Raw genomic sequence first — 20493 nt, forward strand, 5'->3', positions numbered from 1 at the left:
ATTAGAATTAGTGAAATTGATCAGGGAACCAGACTAACTTTACAGCAGCACCTCATAAGCTTTAAACTGCACCTATTTGTTCATGCGAAGCATGTGCATGATCAAACTGTTGATTATCAAATTTTTTTTAAAAATAGCGTCAAGGAGTCAATGCATGTTTAAGACAAAAGGGAAAATAATCCTCTTGAACAGTGTTAATAATCAACACAGAAGAATAAAAAGGAATATTCAGATTCTTGTGAATAAAAGCTGGAAGGGACACAATTACATTTATTGGACATCACAACAGGGGCTCATATTGTTGCTTAAAATTGACCTGACATACATGTATTATATAATAACTACAAGGGAGGACACTTTTCTCCTTTCTCACGACCCATTTAAGAATAAATGCTGTTATTTCAAGCTGCATTTCGCATAGCATAATAAATTTGGTACTGATGTTTAGCTCAGGCATTCGACTTTGTATATGTATCCAAAGTTTGGCTTAATAACCATACCTTTAAGGAATGCCAGACCATTTCCCCACGCTACTGCTTGACATGGCCATGATCACGCTCACTTAATATACAAGAACAGTGTGCTGAACGGTATACTGCCTTCTCATTGGCCAACTGAAAATAAGTTAAAAATAAATGCAGGATATCATTTTCTTTTATCCAGTTAGTGGACAGTATTCCATTCAGCAGGATCTCGTTTGCATATTAAAAATTTTTGTTGTTTGTGCATTTTTTTTAAATAAAATACTTTACATACTTGCTTATAAGTTGAGGTTAACTGCTAACAACATAGACCGTGATCTGCAGTCACATAATGTGCTGGTAGATTAGGGTATATATTGTTTATTCTACTTTTTACTCTTACAAACTACATTGATAGAGCCTAATCTGCTGCACATTCTGGGTCTGTGCAGTTTTGCAGTTGGACATTTCTTGTGAGTATATACGGTATGCGTAAGGGAATCTTGTTTTCTTATTTTTTTCAATACAACTCTTTTTCTTTACATTTCACAGCGTTGGGATGTTGAAACAGGAGAATGTCTTCAAGTTATCAGCAATCATGGCACTTCTGTCAGGGTGAGTAGGAGTTTGAAAGCAAAATACAGAGTTAGTTATTGCAGAATTGCAACAGAGTATTTAAATCTTTCAACACAGAATGATGTCCATTGTCATGTGAATACTTATGTTAGATTTATTTCCTAACCTAATCACTAAATTATCCCCTTTAAGACTTAATTAGAACTATCATCTAACTTGTACTTACTGTACCTCTTCTTTATAAGAAAAATTGCAAAGTGTTAAAAAGTTTGTAAAGCAAAGAGAGCATGTGATGGTAATTGTTTATTTACGATTTGAAAAATTGGAGTACCCATAAAGAAAGAAAACATTAAACTTTGAATGAGCCTTAGTATATTTATGATGGAAAATTGACAGAAGATTTCTGTTTGAAAGTTTCCACATGCAAAAGATTAATTTGAAGAGTTGTGTTCATCGCAAACTTTGATGCAGCAAGCAGTGTTAGAATGAGGTATACTTGTCTCTGTGTACATGTTGTAGATGTTCAGTATATGGGAATGTTGCATACATTTTGTACATACAGAGTATATGGTAATTTTGTACAGTTCATACATATTCTACCCATGCAATATATGGAAAATGCTTAACAGTTGGATATATTTTGTACACAGAGTATATGGTAATTTTGTACAATTCATACGTATTTTGCAGTATATTATATTTGAACAGTATATGGAAAGGTTTGTAAAGTTTTTGTGGATATAATAATTCATATTTACAATATTATGTCAATCTTTGTAGCATCGATCATCATTTGTTGTGTGGATATGTTGTCATTGTCCCCCTCCGCCATGACCACATGCAGATTTTTAAAAGAAAACGCTTCTGGGATAGGATAATACTTTACATCCCTCCATTAGTCTTATGTCCATCTGTCCATTGGTCTGTCTGTCCATCTGTCCATGTATCTATTACCATATTACCATCAAAAGAGCTGGGTGAGATTCAAAAACCTTTGTAGTTATGTTGCCATTAGGGTAGCTCAATGTAAGAATGACATCATCCATGGCTCTCACCCCCAGGGTCCATGGGAGACGGTTAAATTACTCTGATATTGAAAATATTTTCAGACCAAACTTTTAATGCATTGTAGTGAGAAGAAACATCATATAATTATATGACAGATTTTGGATATGAACCCAGGGTGGAATGGAGGGGTTGGGGTTGTATTATGCAGTAAAAGGATGTGTGTTTGTGATGGCAAGCCATTGCAGTTACTTTGAGATATCTTGCTGCATCAATCTTTTGTCTGTTGATCAATAGAATGACAAGTAACCTTTGACATTTGGGCTTGGAATCCAGTTGGAGACATCATACCTGCTAAGTTAATGATTTACCCAGCAGTGACTTTTGTGAATATTAAGATGATTGTAGATAATGCCAATAATACTTCTCAGTTTTTCACTATTTTGAACAGAGATGACAACTCCTACCCACCACTATCACAGCTTTTTCTGTTTTTTTAAAACAAATCAAGGTTTTCTTGTGAAACATTTAGCTTTTAGATAGACAACTTAGTTGATGGAAAACATTTAATAAAAATTGAACAAAAGGTAATGAAGTTAAAACAATTTGAATTTGTATATATATTGAGCCATGGTATAGAGAAAACTACCTATGTGTCGTATCATTAGTAAAAAAAATACTGCTGCAGAATAAAACAAGCAAAGCACCATAAGCATGATAACAAAATGTTCACACATAGCTCAGCTTGACATTGGTCAGCAGGCTATTATTTCAAATAAGCTTAAGATTGATTGACAGCTTGTGATGGGTAGGTGCAACTTGGACAATTTTGCCATTTATGACTTGAATTCTGTATGTGATTTATGTGTCTTTTTTTACAGTGTTTAACACTTGTAGACATTGGTCTGCACTCAATGTTTTGTTCTGGGGGTCAGGAACTTTGTCTTTGGAGCACAGATGGAAAACTCTTAGATAGGTTCAAAGTACGCAGCACAGAGGAAGGTTAGTAATGATGAATGGAATAATTTTTGTTTATGAAATGAGTGGAATAATTCCTATTTTTGAAATGTGTGGACCAATTTTCATTTATGAAATGAACAGAATAATGTCTATTTGTGAAATGATTGGAATAAGCTCTATTGATAAAATGAGTGGAATAATTTTTGTTTATGAAATTAGGGGAATAATTTCTATTTATGAAAAAATTGGATTGATTTCTATTTATGAAGTGAGTGAACTAATTTATATTTATTAAATGAGTGGAATAATTTATATTTCTTTAAACGTTTCTTTGTGAGCAAAGTACCAAATTATTCATCTTCATAATAATTGTACAAATATGAGGTTTTATTTATGATGTAACTATAGTATGCTCTCAATGTTCTCCTAAAAATATTCCCAGCAAATAATAACATCTGCATGGCTGCATAGGGCAATAGTGTATTTTTGTGACAACATTATGTTATATTATTCACATGCAAAATAATGTTATTTGTCTGTAGCATATCATTTCACTGATCTGATAAAATCAGATAAACCATATTATGCTTTTCAAAGTACAGACTAATACAGATTTATAATTTTTTACTTTATACTTTGTAACGTTTTTGATCAATTACCTAATGAGGAGAGGTCTGTATATTTTACATTAAGTTATGTAATAAATTTGATAAATCATTGCTATGGACTTTCATATATCTTTGACTGTGATTGCTCTGTTTTTGAACAAATGTGTTTGTCATATAGATTTTCTTAATTTTCTGTATGCAAGAAAGATCAATTTAATGTGTAAATTTTTTAACTTTTTTGATAACATGTTCAGAAACAGCTTATTATGCTCATTTTCAAGTACCTGCTGATGAATTATGATTTCACTGAATAATCTTCATATAATTTTAAAGCCAGTAGTATTTGCATTTATGGAAATCTCAAAGTCAAAAATGTCATGTTGACCGTCTTAGGATTTGTGATATCTCGAAATCAGCAATGTTTATTTAAAGCTTGTATCTCAAACATCCTTTATGAATTTGTTCTTTTTTCTTCCATTTGTTCATTTATTTATTCAGCTCATTTATCAACCCATTCATTTGTTTATTTTCAGCTGATATATGTTATATTATCCCACTTATGAATGACAGAATTGTCACAGCGGCTGATAAGCAGATGGGTAAGCTTTTAACAGACTATATGCAGAATTGCCTCCCTTGAGAAATATGATACCATATATCCTAGATTATAAGTTGAGTCAGACTGAAAACAACAAAGATCCTGATCTGTCATAGCATATTGCACCTGCAGATCAGAGTCTGTGTTGTTTGTTCTACAAATTACTCCTATTAAGCTGCACAGACCCAGATCTGCCAGCACATTATATGACAGCAGACCTGGATCTGTGCAGTTTGCAGTTGGACTCATCTTATAAGCAAGTATATATAGTATAATATCTTTTATAAGTTGAGCTCTAAGTGACAAATGTCTTTAATTTGAATATTTGTCAGATATATTCATTACTTTTTGATAACTTATTAGAAAGTGGACCAGTCCATACTTGAAAACAAAATGGTGCCGGGTGTTACATGAAAAAGGCTTTGTTGCTGTGACTCGTGGATGTTATATGACTGAAATATGTTAGAGGAGAGGGATTTTTTCAAAGTTCAACACATGTTGGGTCGATATTTATTACAAAAGTTCTCAGTAAGATACTGATTTGTATTGAATATAGTGAATACCTAATAAGTTGACTGCGTTGAATGATTGTTTTGCCAGATAAAGGTCAAATCAATAGTACTTTACAATTTTAAATAGAACAATATAAGAGTGATGTAATACAACATTATCATGCTCATTGCAGAATTTGTGGACTTTACAATGATTCGACAAAAGTTTGATATGTAGACTAGCTAAAATGATTCTTATATGTAAATGATTTGTCAATATGTTTGTATTCTGGTACTAATCCATATGGATATTGTCAAGAATTAACCACTGCAGATCCATGTTAGTAGCAAAATAAATGTACTTTTTTTGGTATTTTCCTGTAATTACGGTATGTAATATATATGTAGTATATATATGACACTGTTTATGCTGAGATTATACTTTTTTGCTGCCTATATTATTAATTACGTTTATACGTCTTGAGTTTGGCATGTATGTAAATGTCACATTTGCATTACGGTGAAACACTTTATTTATATGGGTTTCAGCTTTTGTGGTTTGGTTAAAAAATACATTATTCATGAATACCTAATTTTGTGGTTCTGTCATATAAAATAAACATAATAATGATGAGCATGTATCTGTAAAAGATTGTACTGACATTAATTTCCCCGCATTTGCAAGCAGACAGGTTTAATCCATACTGCAGTGATTAAGTTGATTAATTAAGTTATTGCTAACATCTGGCGTCAATACTGAGATCTTAAAGAAAATACCAACTTATTTCTCCACATTTTGAGCTAACACAGTTAATACCACTATTGTAATCTAAGGTAATTAATTTCTTGAGTGTTCTTAAGGACCTCTATCAAAACATAAAGTTTTCAATAATTAGGGACCATGCTCATGACAAAGCCAATAACTGTAGAGCCCTTTTGCTTTTGAAACAATCTTCCCAAGTGACTGCAATGTAGCATTTACAAAAACTCACTGGAAAACAAGAACTCCATGATGACCAAACTCTGATCCCCTATGTGAACTCAGTATGTAACTTGCTTCCCCTTACTCAGTGTAATCAGATGAAGGTAGCAATCTTTAAAATTTTCATCAGAGTGCGTTGTGGAGAAAAACTGATGAGTCACTTAAAGGAAAACAGGATTTTATCGGTGCAAGTCACATGTACAGATACATAGCAACCCCTAAATTTAACTGTTATCAACTTTGACAGGGAGGAACACAAGTCACGATTTCGTGAGTGGTATTCAGCTCCTATTGATCTTTTAAATAAACTGGAGGATGAAGGCAGTGTAGTTGATGCACATATTGTGGTGGCTTTCACTACTTACATGACATGTCTTTTTTTGTCGAGGCAGATGTAAAGAAACAATGCCAGTGATGTGATGACATCATCACCAGTGGTTGTATTTGTACATCCTTATTTGAATGAAATGAAATAAGAAATAAAATTTGCTGACAAATACTCATCAACTATAATTTTATACTTATTACAGTTGCAAGTTATATCTTAATTTATCATAAATTCATTACTGTCCTTTAGGCATTATAATGCATGTGCTGCCACATTAGGGTACACTTTTTAAGGAGGTATGAAAGCCAAGGTTATTTCCCTTTAACACTTGAAAATGAAAACCCAACTTTGATAAATGTCTGTTTTTGTTCGAAATAAGGGAAAATAAATGGAAACGGTGGACAAAAGTGATAAGTGCGGAATCAGCTTGCATTTCTAAGATCATACATTAAAAAGGACAAGATGATGGATCGAGTGGAAACATGAATAGAATGCAAGTGAACTCAAATGAAACACAAATAGAAAGCAAATAGAAAACAAAAGGAGTGCAAAAGTTTAATGCAAGATAAATGAGGATTTATAAAAATTGACTATTTCACAGTTTGTATATTAAAAACTTTAATTGACTGAAATTTGCATGTGTGTGTGATTTCGATTTTTAGCATAGCTTTAACAATTTTTCAGTCATATGTCTGCAGTGTGACAGTTTATAGTGATGTCTAGCACTGGGGCATCATGCCACAGACATGTAGCATGATGTCCCACCCAGTCATATTATCCTGACACCAGACCAACCAGTCCTAACACTAACCTCTTAATGCTGAGCACCTAGCAAAGCAGCTGTTAGTACCATTTTTTTAAAAGTCTTTGGTATGACTCAGCCATGGTTCGAACCCACAACCTTCTGCATCCAAGGCAGATGCTCGAATCAGTAGGCTACATGAGCAGTTTGACTGAAATGAATTATCAGCTAATTTATTTGAATGATATAATTGGTTTCCAGTATCATAATGATTTTTTGACTGTCATGCGGTATGATGAATTTTTTAAATGCCCTGCCAAGTCTGTGGAAGGGACATGTAGACTTACCCATGTTCATTCATTCTGTCCCATGTGTCCTACTTTAGGTTCAATAAATGAATTTGCTATGAGACTTTGCATTAAAAAGACCTTGGTTAAGTTGGATTTCTATTGTTTTCATCCAAAATTTGATGGCATTATGGCCCTCATTTGATTTGGAATTTGTCCATTAATTGCACCATATTGTCAGGTGCATCTGTGTTGTGTGCATACCTTTCTATTTTATTTTCTTCAAATTCTTAGCAAAAAATTTACGAAACTAGATTCATTCAATTTTATACTTTTATTGTCTCTCTGTGAAGGCATAGACAAAACATAAGAGTTACTTCACTGGAGGGATTGACATCATTGATGGTGTAGGCAGCAACCTTAAGTTTTTGCATCAGTTTTTCTGACACAATTGCATGTACATTTATGATGATTGTTGGATATATCCATCACAGTGACCTGCATTTCATAATCAAAAGTGGCCCTGCTGGTTATTTGGAATATACATTGGTAGAGTGGACAAGATATATCATTCTGATGAATTAGAGCAGGCAAGATAGAGCATTATGATGAATTCTGGTTTTTCACATGTTAATTTCATTTTTGTTTTGAAATTTCTTTTTTAGATTTATTTAAATAATTGATTAGCAGCATTTATTTTCATGGTATCAATTTAAAAAACAAATATCATTTTCACTGGCACTTAACTCTATGGACTGGGAAAGTGATCCTAATGTCTTGTGTTAATGATTTTTGTTCATTATGAAGGGTACTGCTCATTACAGTTTCCATGACAATGCTGGACATTTGAAGTATGCTTGGTAGAGCATGTAAGACGTATTCTGCAGAATTCTCTAATAACGAGGGTGATTTTGAGACTGCTTCTGTTTAACTTGGGTTCAGGTATACTATTCTGTTGTGCCATTAGGTTCTTTTAGATATCAAAATTTTACATGTCTATTTCTGACAGTTTTTTTGGGGGGGGATTTTTTAAAATAGGTTTATGGAAATAGTTAATATAGTAGTACTGAGCATAAATTTTCATTTTATTCTTAAAAATCATATTTTCATAAGCACTTAAATTTGTGGATTGGGAAAAAGGCCTACGGAAGGATGAGTTTTCTTTGAGTTTTCAAATTAGTAGTTTGTAGCAATCACTGAATCTGAAGGAATTCCTACAGATATTGGAACCCCCATTAAAGAAAATAGGGATTCACAGTATTTGGCAATTGCTAATTTCAGTAATATACACTTTTATGGATTTGGCTAAATTTAAACCTTGTCCAAACAGTCAGGAAAGAATGCCAACTTTTTGTCTTTGCTCTTTAAGTAAAAAACATTGTTGCCAAACAATGTCTGATCCCTGTATTTGTAACATCTATATCTTTTCTTACAGTGGTTTATTCTGTCACATCTGCTGACCTAGATGGAGGTATGGAGGAAGATGAGAACAAGAGAATTTCCCTTGTGAAGAAACTACCTTCTCACAGGGAGGTTATACGCTGCCTCACCAACATTAGAGGTTTGTGGTTTGCTTTCACTTGTCCAAGATTATGTTGCAAGTCCTACAATTTAGTGAACTTAGCATTTTATTGAATCTAGCCAGTTAACTAATTTTTGTTAAAATTTTATATTCTTTAAAATTATGTTATTAATATTGTATGAATATTCCGTCACCACATGCAGACCCTGGGTTCTTTCTTTGGCATTCATACCTTAGGTAGCTGTTATTGGTCTTCAGCACTTTAGGTAGCTGTTATTGGTCTTCAGCACCTTAGGTAGCTGTTATTGGTCTTCAGCACCTTAGGTAGCTGTTATTGGTCTTCAGCACCTTAGGTAGCTGTTATTGGTCTTCAGCACCTTAGGTAGCTGTTATTGGTCTTCAGCACCTTAGGTAGCTGTTATTGGTCTTCAGCACTTTAGGTAGCTGTTATTGGTCTTCAGCACCTTAGGTAGCTGTTATTGGTCTTCAGCACTTTAGGTAGCTGTTATTGGTCTTCAGCACCTTAGGTAGCTGTTATTGGTCCTTGACTGCGTCCACTCCAGTTTCTGCATTGCCTGATTTTACCCCTTCTGCTACTGGTACTGGGTACAGTGATGTGTAATTCTTTATGGGCCCACCCAGTCATGGATTCAGAACACTGTGTCTATAGTATAACCATAACCAAGCCATCCTCACACACTATTCCATCCTGAACCCATGGAAATATCATAGTCTGACTTTTTTAACTTAAATACAGTGGTCCCCTTCTTATACATCACTGGGACAGCGGCTGTATAAGACTGGTGGGCTTTCCAGAGGAGGACTATATTTATGAGGTGTATGTACATGTATGTAGTAAGATATCTACATGCAACTTAAAGCAGGCAATATCTTCATTTAAAAGTAGTATTAATTATTAAAATGTTCTTCTTGTCTTAAAATCAGAGTTATTTTAAGGTAACGTAAATTAATAGTTCTTATTCTTAGGCATGTAATGCGAGTTGGGTATTATTGTCATGAGCATTGCAAAACCATTCAAAAACATTATTTAAATTTTGGTACATACATTGTTTTATACTTAAAAAAATTCTCTTTCCATTTACTCCATTTTCCCACTGCTACAAAATATTCTCCTTATCTGTTATGATGTTGTTTATTTGAGTCTTTTCAATATAAAAAGTTATCATAAAGTAAACCCTCCCCATTGTCGTCAGGTTGAATTACTTTTACTTTTCCTTCTGGAGTATTATTTCTCCATTTAGGTGATGACATGTTAAAGTTGTGTAACAATTTATTCCTATGTTGCTAACTGTACAGTATCGCAATTGAATTATGCAGATGAAACTTTTGTAGAGTAAACAAAATTCCTTGTTTATCAGGGATGTGATACATATACTGTCACATGATTTTAGGGTCTTTGTCTGATCCCCTGTTTTGTTAAAGGTTAATTTCTGTGTATGTGTTAATCCACAAAATCTATATTTACCCAATGCCACCCATGTTATGATGTTATGATCTTGACAGTTATGTACAGCAATAATCAATTAAAAAACAAACACCAAAGACCAAAAAAACAAATGCTGTGTGAAACCCAAGACTCAATCAAAACATTGCTGACCCCATTTCCTCTCTTATGTCACGTGTTTAGGCTCGAATAAACAGTAACACAAGTAAGAGTGAAAACAACAAGGTTTAAAAAATACAATAATTTATTTCCCTGGAAATAAATTGTGCAAAAATGAAAAAATATGAACTTACTGTTTTATAGAATCATCTCCAAAAATAATCCAAGAATAAAATTTTAGTAGTCTTAGTAACAAAATGTTCTACTGATTTCACATTCGAATCCTGACGAAGAATCCAAGATTGAAGATGATGACGTTTGCTGCAATCTGTAGTGTTGAAGTATACAGTTCCTTGTAGAAACAAGAATTATTACTCTGGTTTCTGATAGCTGAATAAATTTTTATAAAAAACTGTCCTTGTTCATCAATTTCACATGAGCACACGTATTTTCCAGAAAAATAACAGAATTAATCCTTTTGAAGCCACGTAATTTAAATAACTCCAAACAGCACAACGTACAACTTCTTTTTTAAGAAAAGGCACAGCTGCAGCTGAGAATAATCTCCAAAACAGAGGTTGTATCGTCTTGGAAAAATGTAAACAAGGGGTCACCATGATCATCTTCTGGAAGTTTATAGAAGCTAAATACTTATTAAAAATCACATCTACCCAGTGTGACCCTGACGAAAACCAATCATTTAACTCTAAGAAATAAAAAATAAAAAAGTTGTTTACATCTTAAAGACGAAGTCCCTTCATGACCTCGGCAACAACCAGTAATTTTAAAATAAAATAGAACTTGTTTACATGGATGCTGCAAATTTTGAAACAAGGTCAGGATTTAGACCAATGTACGATGAAAATACATAAATATGAAGTTTTGGGAATCATGCCATCATTGTGTTGTATCCGAATTAATGTTATAATGGAGCATGCTTTAGTGGGGCTCACACTGTATTTGTGAATTATTGGGAGGGGTCTCTTTATTTTCTTGGATCAGTTATTGTTCATTGGGTCTTTAAGTTTGTGGTTTGTAGGAACCATACAATAAAAAAGATATTGACATTCCAGCACAAGTTAATTTTTTTGGTGCTGTACCTTATTTTTAATTGTTCAAGTGATTAAGCAGCATACCAATTCATGTTGTTGTTGTCCTATCATACTGACACACATCACATTGTCGTAGAACTGATTTGTCATCGTAAAATATAGAGACAAAAGGTAATTACAATTTGTACAATTTTAATGTATCAAGAAATCAGTTTTTTTTATGCTTTACAGTCATAAAGGATTTTAATAATTGGAAAGCATATTAAATTTAATTTCAAGTCTTTATTAGAATTAGAATTAACGTGCTTATATTATCAGCAAGAAGAATTATGACTCACTGATTGCATAGGATAATGATGGGAACTCTTTCAAAAGGCATGTTCCTAATTTCTGACATGACGGACATATATTTACATTTTGGGACCACTGGTCCAATTTTAAGTTACTTTATTTACTTAATGATAATTTCATTCTTAGCCACGTTTCATCTAATTAATCCAGCTTCCAATATTTTTTTACTATCATCAATATTGCATCTCAAGTGAGTCAGGGGACATGTATCTAACACAAACTGCCACAGTCCCCACAAACTTGACAAAGCCCCATATCACAACCATTAATGATGCACACAAGTATATAAAATATCACTCTGACACTGCATCATGTTCGTACAACGTCATGATGGTAATAATTTTCTGCAATCTTTAAAATAGTAACTTTTATTTAGCATATGGTTTTGATAGATTTTAGCATGAACAGTTTAGTAATGAATAATTACTTTAGACTATATGACACATTTGACTCCTTGTCATCTCAGTAAATCCACTTCAGATGGTTACTTATTAATTACATTAGACAGTATGCCACATTTGACTCATTGTTGTTTTGATTAATCCACTTAAGATGGTTAATTTGCCAGATGTGACTCATCTTGATTAATTCACTTCAGATGGATACTTTGACAGATATGACTCATCTTGATTAATTCACTTCAGATGGATACTTTGACAGATGTGACTCATCTTGATTAATTCACTTCAGATGGATACTTTGACAGATGTGATTCATCTTGATTAATTCACTTCAGATGGTTACTTTGCCACTTTTGATTCAGTGTCATTTTTAAAAAAATTCAGTTTAGATGGTTATTTTCCACAATTGACTCATTGCCATTTTGATTAATTCACTTCAGGTGGTTACTTTGCCAGACGTTACTTGTCATTAAAATTAATTCACTTCATCTGGTTATTTTGGCATGTTTTGCTCACTGTCATCATGATTAATCCAATTCAGATGGTTACTTTGCCAGTGGTTCAATAGATGGCACAATAATCCTATGGAAAACAGAGACCCTGTTACCTGATAGGTACTTCAACTCCCTGACAGAATACCTGGGTCCAGACAAGATGTACCCTTATAGCATCCAATGTATGATGACTGTTGATGAGGTAGGTAATGAGAAGAAGAAGAACAATTGCAATGTTTTCATTGTATTTTAGAAAGAAAAGAGTTCATAACAATATGATTGATTGATTGATTGACAGATTGATTGGTTGATTGAATGGTAATATTGGCACTTCAAAACACGAAAGGCTATTTAGTGCAAAAGTATTTGGGGTCTGAGCTCAGTTGCTTCCCTTGAATAGAATAGTTTCTGCCACTACCAGACCTTGTTTAACAAACAGAGAAAAATAATCTAAATGTTTTTGTTTAAGTTATGTTTTCTTTACCAGTGCGACCATTTTGTCACTAGGTAAAACACTTTCTTTGGGTTGAATTTTTTTATATCTTCCGACTTGAACTATGTAAATATAACTTATTAGAAATCAATTTACAGAAGAATAAATGGATTTAAACTGAGAAAAAGATTGCACTTTTTCTTTATATTTAAAGTAAGAAGAAAAGACGGTTATGGGGTGCTTTTCTAGGCAAAACTCTTGCTCTTTCTTTCTTTATCTTTCTCTATTTTTTTTTTTTTACATTTGATTCTTCATTTGGTCTTAAGTACTCATTCCTAAAGGAGGGACCTTTGTGTATTCATATTTGTGTGAGATTTGGATTTATAATGTAGCTTTAACAATTTTTTTTGTCATATTGCTATGATGTCTGCAGTGTGGCAGTTTATAGTGATATCTAGCACTTGGCATCATGCTGCAGACATGTAGCATGATGTCCCACCTAGCAACATTATCCTGACACCAGTCCAACTAGTCATAACACTAACCTCTTAATGCTGAGTGCCAAGCAAGGCAGCAGTTAGTACCATTTTATAAGTATTTGGTTTGACTCCACCAGGGTTCGAACCCATGACCTTCCACATCCAAGGCAGACACGAGGACAGTCAATATTCATTTTTGTAGTTATTACATGTTCTGATATATTGAAATCAGATAATAATATTCATGATAATAATAATTAATATTCATTATTATTATCATTAAAGTACAACAGTTATTATCAAGCATTATTTAGTCAAATTATGATTTTCCTTATTTTGTTTTAAAGATCATGAAAGTAACATGTTGCAATAATTCATAAACTATCTTGCTGTCCAATTTCTATGGATTTTAAAAATTATTGTCATGTATAACAACAAGTATATGTGTTTAAATTCTAAGTTTCTTGTTTGGAAATAATTTGTTCTATTCAAAAAAAGCCTCAAAATTTTATATTTATGTATCACAGAAAAATCGTCCTGATATTGATTTTTTTTAAAATCTCAGAAGATAATGAGGTTTTACTTAGTCACTGCGAAGGTGATTTCTATTTCTAAGTTTTATACATGTTTCAAAGTCTTTGATAAGAATCATATGTAAATGTCATTATGCATTTGTCCAAAAGTTCAAATTTAGCTCACTTTGAAGGAAAGAAAGAGGGAAAGTTGTGGTATTTGCAGTTTCAAAATAAATTAGTGATGGTATTATAGAAAATCTCAATGATAAGGATATCTTTTCCTGTGGTATTATATAAGTTTAAAATAAATGGGGGATGAAGGCCATGGAAGCAGAAGTGCCCTGGGCAAGATTCATATGTGCAGCTTCTAGTTCCAAGTCTGGTTTGCTAACTGTTGAGCCATTGCAGCTCCTGTAAATATCATTCTAAATATCCTGCTTTGTTTGCCCGGTTCAGAAGTATATTGGATGATCAAAGATGCCAACCTTTCTGAATTTTGAAGAATTGTTATGACTATTTAGTGAAAATTCCATTTTGTGAATGATGTTGATGAAATTCTGGTGTTAGGACTTGATGGTCTTGAAATTAAAGATAGGAATAAATAATTCTGATGTAAATGACCTAACACCCATGATGAGGGTCAAAAGTTCATTTATTTTCCAGAACATTCTAAATTGTAAACAGTCTTACATGGACACCCACTTGACCTGTGTGGAAATAACCATTTTCTGAAAATACTGTCATCCTAATGGAAATTTCCATCAAACTATAAACAAAATTTATTTCTTGAAAATGTTTATGATCAGAATCTTGGCTTTATCTAGAACTCAAACTTAAGTAAGCATGTTTACAAAAAATGACATTATTCATGTAGGCCTAAATGCCTACCCTCAATTATGAACAAAGGTCAACCACACAAATTAAGTGTAAATAAAACTGGAAAATCATAACTTTTTGGGATAAAATATTGAATATTTTCTGTAATATACTTGACAAGAAACCAGACAGTTAGACTGCTAATAGGTAAAAAATTGCAGTTAAGATAAAGAGAAGGAAAAATGCTAATAATTCTTAATAAAAGCAAATCATTTTTTATTGTTTTGATCAAAATTGTTGAAGAAACTCAAGGGTCTGGAAATGAAGGAATCGAATCTCCATTTATTTTCTTGTAACCTTATTTGAAATCAGACAGACTGGGCATATCCAGAAAACATGAATATTGTGAAAAAGCAAACACCCATTTCATAAATTTGTATGAATGTATTAGCAAGAATTTAAGTGGATTTGAATGGGCCTGTGAAGTGTTTCTTAAAGTATCCCCAGCTTCTTCTGCAGATTAGTGACATAGTCCCAACAAGTCTGGAGGAAACCATCAAAACCGGGACTGGCAACTACTGACCCTTTCTTATGCAGAATTACAAATTGAAACAAGCAGTGTGCTACCTTGTCTTGATACTATTTATGTAGAAGTAATACTTGTAATTCTTTCTATTTCAGCGATACATTTTAGCAGCAGTGGGGGCTGGTTTCTCCCTGTATGACAGTGTCACTGGCAAACTAGTGCTACACAAGAAGGTTGCCCATTATTCCAAAATACTGTGCCTTACATTTGCATGTGAAGGGTATGGTTTCAAAATTGGATTATTTTCAATTTCAACAACATAATTTTTGTCATATGAAACATTTGTTGCAGAATCTTATTGCGTCATTTTCTAACCACATGATTTTGGTCTCACCTACATTGAATGTTGTCTGTCCTTCCATACTTTACCCAGCTTTCTTTTGTTTAAAGGATTTTGTTTTGAAAGAGCAGTGTTTCTTAATTCATTAGTGGGGGTGGGGCATGGTGGGGTGGGAAAGAAACATTGATTGTGATTGAAATCCAAGGTCAAAGGTCAAAGTAACAATGTAAAGTTTAAGTTTTGGGTCTGTGGTCAGAGATTAAGGATTTTGGACCTAGGAGTACTCTCTGCATTGCCATGGATAAATAGTCTTGTGACATAGTAAAGATGTTTTCCATGGGTGATAAATGTTGTTGTTGTTGTAGGGTTTAACGCCGTTTTTCAGCACACGATAGGCTATACATGGCGGCCAGTATTAATGGTGGAGGTTGAACCTAGGAAATCCCTGGAAAGAATCACCGACCCTCGAGAAACTACTGGCAAGCTTTCTCACATTCCCCATGGGTGATAAAAATATCACTGCTGATGTGGAGGTCAAAAAAATGTCTGATCAGAGTGTTAAGTTTGTGAAGAAAAAATATTTGTCTATGGATTGGGATATGTCTCGGAAACCAGTTTCACCAGTGTACATGGTGCGTCATATGGGATTTGGTGTCACAGGATGAAGCCAGGTTGGGACTGGATTAGGGAAGACACCCAAAGCAACTGCGTTAATAAGATATTTATTTATGAATGCAAATTAAATGTTAACAAAATCTGACACCATTACAAACAAAAAGATAAGGAAAATTATAAGGTTCCTAACATGGAACTATCAACAAGTAACTCAACGAAAAAAACTCAAACATGAATTTAACAAATGGAATTTCAAACAAACGTGAATTAAGTCCTATCACCGATCAACAAAATAAAAGTATATGATCTACACCCCAATATAAAGAAAGTCTTGAATGTATCGTTCACATAATGATATTGAAATGCATGTAAATTTGAATGTATCGTTCATAAAACGATATTGAATTGCTTGTAAATTTGAATGTATCGATCATATAACAATATTGAAATGCCTGTAAATTTGAATGTATCATTCATATAACGACATTGAAATGCATGTAAAATTGCTCAGATAGCTATAGTGAAAATAACAACATGGAACACATAATACATATAACTATCATGGCGCCCATTTGGCGTCCAATGTGTATCACCGGTTCGACTCGCTCTAGTCAATGGTCAGAGAAGCGCCTATGCATGGTCCGCCCCTCTCAGTCTGTTGAAGGATCCCTCGAGAGCCCTCACATTTAACACAGACCCGATGGTCATGAAACCTTGGTCCCTCACATCAAGAACACCAGTACACTCTTCTGAACCAGTGTCACCAGACACAGCGTACACGTCACAAGAAACCACACAGAGTTCTGTGACTCCACATCAAACCATGTACAAGGCAGCTAAAATTATAACAATTAAATCGTGTAGTACATATGACACAGTTAAGTACTTCTGCATTGATATATGTTGCGCATGCGTGCACATGAATTCGTTACCCATTACATTAATTGTTTAATGCATGCAGCGTATAATTAAATTCAGTTTGTCTGTTAAGTTACAACAAATAGCTAACTTGAACCAGACTATAGTATTTCTAATATGGCGTTGTATAACCTAGGTATTGACTGTCTGTAGAATTTAGAATAAATTCTAAAACATCTAAAGTATGAAACAATTCTGTCATATAAAATGAATGCTAATAAAGAATACTTTAATTTCATTACTTCTACAGCTGGAGATTTGCTCCCTTAAAAGGGTAAGCTTTCTGACAAGACTCGTCATAATGTAATTTGGTTATAGAGAATTTGCTCTATATGTATCCTAGCTGTGACAGATATGCGCAGCTAGGTACTTAGGTTTTTTGATGCAGGCAATTTGCACGTGCAGCATGGTCTGAGTTTCGCTCAGTATTTCGAAATAACTAGAGCTGAAAAAAATATACCACTCTCAGGTGACGCTGTACGCGGCAACGAAACCCGAGTACATTTTTGACAACATATACATATTGATATAACTCATACACAATTCCGTGACATTTGGGAAGGTGGATCCCAGGGTCAAGATCAGTCACAGTGTAAATTGTTGTTTAATTTTCTTGACGAAACATTTTGTGATTTTTAACAAGAGGGCTATATCTTCTGTTTCTACATGGATTGTTCTCAGATTTGATGCATATTAGTTACAAAAAAAATAGGGTAGTGAAAAGATTAGAGGTCAAGGTCACAACTTTTTGGTCAGATGTACTAAAGCCACAACTTTGTCACAGGAGAGACTATAGAATTTACAGATTTTCTGAGCATAGTATTCTGATGAGGGATTATTTTTTATTGTTGTTATTTTTTAATTAAAAGAACCAAAAATGGTTTCATTTTGTTTATGCGTACATATAAAGTATTAATGGATAATAAAACAAATATATCTTTTATGTGTTCATTTTTTTTTACAGATGTTTAGAGATAATTACTTTGTTTTAAAAATTTCCAACATTATTTAGTGTAATAAAATAATTGATATTTAATTCATAATAATTTAAGTCCTAACAATTTCCAAAATTAGATCATGCCAATTTTCCCCATCTTTGGTTTACTTGTCCGAAAATGGAATGCACCTCTGCTTGATTGTTGGGTTTTTATGCATTTGTTTTTGTTACTGAACAATTGTTTTTATCTGATGCTTTGTTTTAAATGGTGAGACAATTTTTTTTAAACATTTTTGAAGTTTGAGCAAGTCAGATACATTTGTGATGATTCAGCAACACATGCATGACATTGGGTTCTGCAGAACACTTTATTTTTTATATGAGAGATTGTCATAATATTTGGATGAATAAACAGATTTGTGAAAATGCTTTGCACGATTGTTAATGAAAAATTTCAGTCTTATTATTGATGAGATAAAACATTCGTTGATGCTGAAATTTTAAAATAAAAATGTGTAATAATTTGATAAGAATAACTTTGCTTGAATAATTTTGTCTAAAATCTAGAATTTTAATGAAAATAGGTGGATCCATTTTTATGTGATAATAAGTTGATCCATTTCTTTTGTGTTAATAGGTAGAGCCATTTCTGTGTGATAATAGGTCGACCCATTTCTGTGTGATAATAGGTAGACCAATTTTTGCCTGATAATAGGTAGACCCATTTCTGTGTGATAATAGGTAGACCCATTTCTGTGTGATAATAGGCTGATCCATTTCTGTGTGATAATAGGTAGACCCATTTCTGTGTGATAATAGGCTGATCCATTTTTGTGTGATAATAGGTCGACCCATTTCTGTGTGATAATAGGTAGACCAATTTTTGCCTGATAATAGGTAGACCCATTTCTGTGTGATAATAGGTAGACCTATTTCTGTGTGATAATAGGCTGATCCATTTTTGTGTGATAATAGGTCGACCCATTTCTGTGTGATAATAGGTAGACCCATTTGTATTTGATTTTCTGGTAGAATGTTCCTGGTAACAGCATCAGAAGATGGAGCCATTCGGTTGTGGGGTCGAAAACAGGTCATACAGGAGGCTATGCAGGTTGATACCCTTTCTGAGAGGAAACCAGGGATATTAGGCACATTTCTCAATTCCAGGTGAGTAATGGACACAGTCTGCAGAAAGTATTTTGCAGAAGTTTAAAAATATTTGACTTCAGCGATATTTCTTTCAAGGATTATGACACTGGAAGTTCAGGGCCACATTTTTATCAAAAACTGGAAATTCAGGGCTACAATTATTTTTCCTTTGAATACGTTCCCCTAATCAAAATACATGAGGAATGTTAGCCTGCTACCTAGAAAATCCAGCCCAACTAAAAGATGACCAAGGTCTTATTCTGTATATTTTTTGATAGATGAAAGACAGTAACTCTTGCCCATTACCTCCCCTTGATACCAGCAGGTGTCACAAGTTTTTAGCTTTGCTGTGGTGCATAACACACACATTGCAATAGCCTCAAACAGTTCAGCCCTTTTTATGTTCCTATGGGCCCACCCAACATTTATTTTGGATTTATTGTGTGGTTTTATCAATCTTGTGCAAGTTGTATGCTCTTTTTTACAATTTCTGCCAAAATCTGAGTGATTTGTAACTTGTTGGGACTTCGTCTTATAAGAACAACGTTCCACCTTGCTATTGTTGACCTTATACAAAGTCATTACGAGCTAGTGTACCTCTGACTTTATTCACTTACTCCATCCACTACAGAGTTCTTATTAGCTAAATTCTGAAGTGCTGCTTGGTAATTATGCTTAGTTTATTCAGCTTTCACGCCGTTTTGATAGTATTATGGTTTATTAATTAACTAAGCATTGTGCATAAGTTTATATAGGGCCATAGGTTTCTGTTAGGACACTTTCACTGATCTGTTAGTTACGACAGTGTCAGGCACTGCCCCTCTACCTTGCTGCTCAACCCACATGGGTGTTTGGAACCACTCAGTCCCCATCAGTGTGAAGGGGTGTTCAGTGGCCTTGGGAGAGGGGATCTCTGTAGTCACATGTGCACCAACATTGATCCCTGGGATGCAGTTGTACAAGGGTGGTATGAAACCGTTTTTTAACTCGCTGAACCTCCCATTTTTCTCAGAATAGGGGGCTGATCAAGGTCATTTGGAGGGGCTTCAGGATTCAGTCATCTACAGTCCCCTCCCCCCCTCTTCATGAATACACTGTCAGCTCAGCAGATGGATGCCTCTTGATGATGGGGGATATCAATTCACCGTTCTTCCCTTTGGCCATACCAGCCCCTGGGCTTTCACTCAGACTATGGATCATGTTGTCTCCCTGATCCGGATGACATCATCTACATTGACGGCATCATACCATAGCAGCATCCTACAGAAAGCCATGGTAAGTTCTATCCTACTCCAAGGCAGAAACAATCTTCCTTCTCTTCTAGATCATCTTGGCCTTTTCAC

The 20493-nt window shown here is 33.9% G+C and overlaps 1 protein-coding gene across 5 annotated transcripts in view; it reads left to right on the top strand.

Annotated features, from left to right (window-relative positions):
* LOC149801392 (WD repeat-containing protein 41-like) overlaps positions 1 to 20493 on the top strand; it is a 67289-nt gene that overhangs the window by 9692 nt on the left and 37104 nt on the right. For all 5 annotated transcript variants that reach the window (XR_016420643.1, XM_089955467.1, XM_089955468.1 and 2 more), the window contains 7 exons: positions 1014 to 1076; positions 2924 to 3044; positions 4144 to 4209; positions 8474 to 8599; positions 12470 to 12624; positions 15347 to 15471; positions 19034 to 19168. Coding sequence is in view for 4 of the 5 variants with exons in the window: in XM_089955467.1 (XP_089811593.1) it covers positions 1014 to 1076; positions 2924 to 3044; positions 4144 to 4209; positions 8474 to 8599; positions 12470 to 12624; positions 15347 to 15471; positions 19034 to 19168 (791 nt within the window). In the remaining variant the exon portion in view is untranslated. The remainder of the gene's footprint in view (positions 1 to 1013; positions 1077 to 2923; positions 3045 to 4143; positions 4210 to 8473; positions 8600 to 12469; positions 12625 to 15346; positions 15472 to 19033; positions 19169 to 20493) is intronic.

The sequence above is a fragment of the Sinohyriopsis cumingii genome, chromosome 4 (genome assembly GCF_028554795.1).
Source record: "Sinohyriopsis cumingii isolate HCF-2022 chromosome 4, ASM2855479v2, whole genome shotgun sequence".
In the NCBI taxonomy this organism is placed as follows: domain Eukaryota; kingdom Metazoa; phylum Mollusca; class Bivalvia; order Unionida; family Unionidae; genus Sinohyriopsis; species Sinohyriopsis cumingii.